At 38.1% G+C, this 5,296-nt stretch overlaps 1 protein-coding gene across 1 annotated transcript; it reads left to right on the plus strand.

Moving 5' to 3' along the window:
- Nucleotides 1-2,450: 2,450 nt before the first annotated feature.
- Nucleotides 2,451-5,225, plus strand: LOC139137295 (complement C1q subcomponent subunit C-like). The gene is made up of 2 exons (XM_070705312.1): nt 2,451-2,760; nt 3,564-5,225. Exons 1-2 carry the CDS (start codon nt 2,604-2,606, stop codon nt 4,214-4,216), a joined length of 810 nt encoding a protein of 269 aa, XP_070561413.1. The 5' UTR covers nt 2,451-2,603; the 3' UTR covers nt 4,217-5,225.
- Nucleotides 5,226-5,296: the final 71 nt, after the last annotated feature.

Consider the following 5,296-nt stretch of genomic DNA (forward strand, 5'->3'; position numbering starts at 1 on the left):
TTGCCGTATTTCCACCTCAGAAATGATTGATGTTGACATAGCCGACATAGCTACCTTGTTTGGTTCTTGAATGTCGTCCTTGTAATGTAGTGCGAAGTCAGTTTCTCGACGGCATGGCAGCGGTTCATGACGGTATTCGGAAAAGTCCGTAAAAGTTTTAATTTTTCCGCTGCTGTTGACTTCTCAGCATAAATCGTGTAAGCTGATACCATCACGGTTGTCAACCAACAGCTTACTGTTCAGAAGGACTGTCGAGACAGTACTGTAGTAGTGAAATACCACAGAGAGCCAATTTCTAAAGGGCGTGAATTTGACATAAATATTAAATACGGATCATCATTCAGTGCAGTTGGGTGCATTTGTGAGTACACAATAATGACAGAAATATTACATTTTTATCAACATTGAGTAAAATTGGCAAAAATACTGATCAACATTTAGGAATCGAGTGCAGTTGACTACTTTTTTAAGAATACACTGATGACAGAAATATTAATGTTACATTATTATATTAATGTCAACAATATTAATAATCATAAATTTATTAATATTTTTACGCTTTTGTTATGACTAACACCGCCTTATGACCCTGTGTTTATGTTGTCTGGACTTGTCGTAAAGGGCCGCAGACCACGATATCAAATATAATTCATACGCAATCAGTGATTTTATCACGTATTGCAGAACAGGAAGTAGCTCTGCTCTAATGGTTTATAGGCTATCAAAACTGTTGTATTAATAATATTAATATTTCATAACTCTGATGTTCATATATTGCTTATATGTTTACTCCTAGTTCGGCTTTGGCCTGATCAGAAGAATAAATCAATCAGGTAACGTTTATTGATATAATATTGAAATGAAAAGAAGGTTTGAATAATATAAACAATGATTGACCAAGTGGCTGATTACAAACCCTGACCTTGATTTTACATAATTCTGAGGTCCGTTGTTGGTTGACCTACTTCCACAAAACACCTATAGTGTCATTATGCTAATATCATTCAAATTTGTACAGAACTTCTTCAAAGACTCGTTTTTGTGAAAATCAAAAAATTCACATCCGCAAAGTTTCAGTTCGCATGTAAATATAGTTAAATTTTGGGTAATTCGTTTCACACTAAAATGTGCATTGTGACCGCTACGTTGTGTTATTGACCACGAAACAACATGGTTCAAGGGAAAAAGTTGGCCATTTTTCATGAATTTTGTTTTATACGAGATACTACTTATAATGTTTGACATGTTGAAAGACACTGAATGACTAGGTGACCATGCATATATTCGACCCCGATTTTAGACAAATTAAATGAAACCATCGTGAAAATGAATTAATGGTCAACCGGGGTCGAATGTATGCATGGTCACCCATTCATTTAGTATCTTTCAACATGTCAAACAATGTAAGTAGTATCTCGTATCAAACAAAATTTATGAAAAATGGCCGACCTTGTCCCTTTAATGTGAAAACTTTCTGTTGCAAGACATGCATGGGGAGCATTCAGCTATCATGGCCCGGGCGAACAAGAACAATTTAGAGGGTTTTCTGAAATCAGAATACTGCAAAGGGTTGGTCATTTATTTTTACACGGCACAGAGGTTGGCGGAGGCTACCCATCATGTCGAACACTGAGGCGAACTTCTGCGTATAAATCCATTTCGCGGAAAGTAACTTTGACACTCCGCATGTCTTCATTCTCTGAATTCATTTCATTACAGTCTGATTAAAAAGTATTGTCTATTTCTTCAACACCTTATTTGGCCCTTGCCAATTTACACAAAGGCGCTTGACGTGTCGGTGTGGAAATGACGTTCCTTGTTGGCAAGGGCAACACACACAGATGGAAGCTATACGATCAATCAAGACTTGGCTTTAAGTTCCCTTTATGTTGTTGCATAGGTGTGCTTGGCATCTAACTGTTATTTAATATAAGTGTAATACCAGAAGGTGCTCATTGGCAATCCGGGTACTTTCACTGGAATATTTGGGCCATACACACGACTCTGAAGATAGAATGCGCCTCGGGGACAGATATTCGGTCTCTCTCAAATTTTTCCAATATCGTTGTAGTTTTGTGAAAATCGGGAATTCAATTTTTCTCCATAGAGTTAACGCATGGATGATGACCATTTTGAATTCAAATATCGGTAAATGCTATAGGCAATTTGTACATACCAAACTCTACACAGTGAACCCTGGTTGTTATTTTTGATTTGGCTGAATGTTTCATTTAGGACAGTTTGAGGAAAAGTTCAATACTTTCACTGTCGAGGCGCATACTACCTTAAAACTGTACAATTTGGATGTCATCAAACATGTTCACGTGTGTAACAATGAAACCTGATAGCCGGTGTGCGTTATCAGCAAATATCCACAACATCCTCACATTGTATGCAAAACCACGTCAAGACCTGACAACCAAAAGCCTCCCGCGGTTCAAAAATTACCCATTCACAATGCAGTCCTTCCAGCTCTTTATCTGTTGTTAATATCCAGGAATTTCTGATTTGAGAAAACAAGTTTAAGCTTGCACTAGCCTTGAATTTCAGTTTGCATTGCATTCGCATAATACTGAAAATTGGCGAGTTCAGTTGGATCGACAATGAAGACAGTAATTACAGTTACTGCATATTTTATCCTGTTTGGAAATTCCCTTTTTTGGATTTGCTCTACGGGCGACGATCAATCCTGCACCCATTGCTGTGACGTTGAGCTTGCCAATGTACCCGGCTACTTCAGTATTGTGCGTGGAGAAAAGGGTAAGTTACTCCCATCAATAAAGGGAATAAAATTACGCCCTGCACATACTTGTTCAGTAGTTTACACATATTTACAAAAATTTACAACACAAGTACACTGAATTCGTCATGGGACACGCAAGACAACACTGACCAGTGTATCGCAATACGTTCTAATTGTTTTCTAAAGACGATAAGGCCCTGAAATAATTGTTATTTTCAATCTGGTGATTTTTGTTCTGCTGTGTGCACCATGGAGATATTTTCAGATGCTGTAATACTTGGCTCTTGCCCTCTCGCTCAATAGAATACTCCAATTATGTTTAGTCTCGCGTCCAAATAGTTATGATTTGTGCCAGTAAGAAGTTGTGCGATCATCGTGTTTTACCTGTGGAGTCTGTATCGGGTGCACAATAAATAGCTTATCACATTAAACAAAACTGCAAACTAGTGTTGAGAGATGTTGACTTATAGTATTGATTCCAATTATCTTTTTACCCTTTGCTTTTACTGTGAACTGATGGAGTAAATTTTGCAGGCAGTTCACTTGCATTCGTGGATGGAATTTTATGCGCAAACAACATTCCCCTATCATTTATAGGCAAGAGAAATCGCCATTTGTTTGATTACACTCAAGGTATTATGGTAGCCAGCAGATTATGCATTGATTTGAAATTGTTTTTAATAATGACTGCCTAACGCATACCTTTGGCTTTGAATCGTTCAGTTTGAGTGAAATGTGTTGAGGTGTTGCTGCCTGACGCTATATTGAAGTGTCTCTTTCATGTAACGACGATATTATTCATGTGTGCTGCATTACACAGGTGATACTGGTGTACCGGGGAAAGATAGTGTAATTGGAAAGCCCGGTCCTAAAGGCAACCGTGGTCTGGATGGGGTCAAAGGTGCATTAGGGCCAAAGGGTCACCCAGGTTTCTACGGAGATGAGGGGGATTGTGGTCGTAAAGGACCCAGGGGTAGAAATGGTGGAAAGGGTTATCCTGGGATCAAAGGCCTGACAGGGCATCCTGGGGTCAAAGGTCAGAAGGGAGGATGCTGCCCTACCCCTGAATGGTCCGCTTTCTCTGTCTTGAGAACAGCACCTGTGGCTGCATCGTACTTGTCATGGACGGTCACGTACGATCACCCCCTTACCAATGTCGGCAAAGACATGAACTTGGACACTGGAATTTTCACCTGTCAGTCTCCCGGGGTGTACTTTTTCTCTGTGTCTATATTTAAATATCGCAACTCACACTCGTCTGCACTCCTCATGTTAAACGAAGAAACATTTTCGACGATATATGACGACGACGATGACCGGGAAGGTATGAGCACTCACGAAGTCTACCTGACCTTGGTCAAAGGTGACAGGGTATGGGTCAAAGTTCATTCCAAGCACGTTTTCTTTCCCTACAGAGACTCTAAACATGACATTACCTTCAGTGGGTACTTGGTACATCCTGCTTTGTCATAATTTGATGCGTATAAGCATATGAAATGCATATTTTCAATGAATCGTTTCTTGACAACGAACTTTCAACAGTTGTTTTACATAAGCTGAGTTAGAATATTTAGTATGATCATGACGACAGTGCAATTTGTTTGCACTTAAACACTGATATTCCAATCACACGCGATCACAATTTCCCGACGGAAGATAATTGTCAATGGTAATACATTTTTTTTTAATAAGCGTGTAATGTTGAATGTTAACTTAGTCGATACTCTAATCATGATTTATTTTGTGGGTACCCTGACATGAGCAAAGAATTTATTATGTATACTCGATTGTTCAACTTATGCCCTTTGATTTATTTTGACACAACAGCAAGATGGTGTGCGAGAGGTACCGGGATCATTACCCGGATTCTCTACCATGTATTACCATTGACGATTATCTTCCGTCGGGAAATTGCTATACGAGAAGACGTCGGGATACAGAAAGACTGAGTCTGAGATTACATGAAAAGGTTCATAAGACTGGCAATTATCAGATGAAATTATAACTGTGATATGTAAGATATTACTTCCATATTTAAACCTGAAGATATTATTTTTATGTATATGTATATCTATATATACCTCTCTCTCTCTTTACACATTTATAGAGGGATATGTGTATCTATACATGCAGGAATATGTATTATATCATACCAGTATATTGATGGCACAAATCCAGCGATCTGATTGGTCAAGACGCGAAAAGAACCATGGTATATTGGCAATATACCGGTACCACCGCTTGAGCAAAAATCCGTTTTTGACGTTCAACGCCAGAATTTCAATATACTATTATAATATAATAGCAATAACTCACACCCAGCGATGTATATATATACACACATCAATATGTATATATAATACAAGTATATACACATTAATAAATTACCTAAAGTACAAAGTAATAGTATCTGTTACTGAAGTTTCATGCATCCTGTAATCTTCAGACTAACAATTAGAAGTAAAAGGATATGTATATATTATGTGGTGAGTTTTGTGCTGTGTGCAAAACTTATCAATAAAACACTAATCATTGAATTCCAGAGCATTGCTA

Source organism: Ptychodera flava, chromosome 7, assembly GCF_041260155.1.
Source record: "Ptychodera flava strain L36383 chromosome 7, AS_Pfla_20210202, whole genome shotgun sequence".
In the NCBI taxonomy this organism is placed as follows: Eukaryota; Metazoa; Hemichordata; class Enteropneusta; family Ptychoderidae; genus Ptychodera; species Ptychodera flava.

Excerpts from the sequence above, each read along its gene's own strand:
- LOC139137295 (XM_070705312.1), top strand. The coding sequence starts at position 2,604 with ATGAAGACAGTAATTACAGTTACTGCATATTTTATCCTGTTTGGAAAT. Across the intron at positions 2,761-3,563 it reads TATTGTGCGTGGAGAAAAGG|GTGATACTGGTGTACCGGGG; the intron begins GTAAGTTACTCC and ends TGCATTACACAG.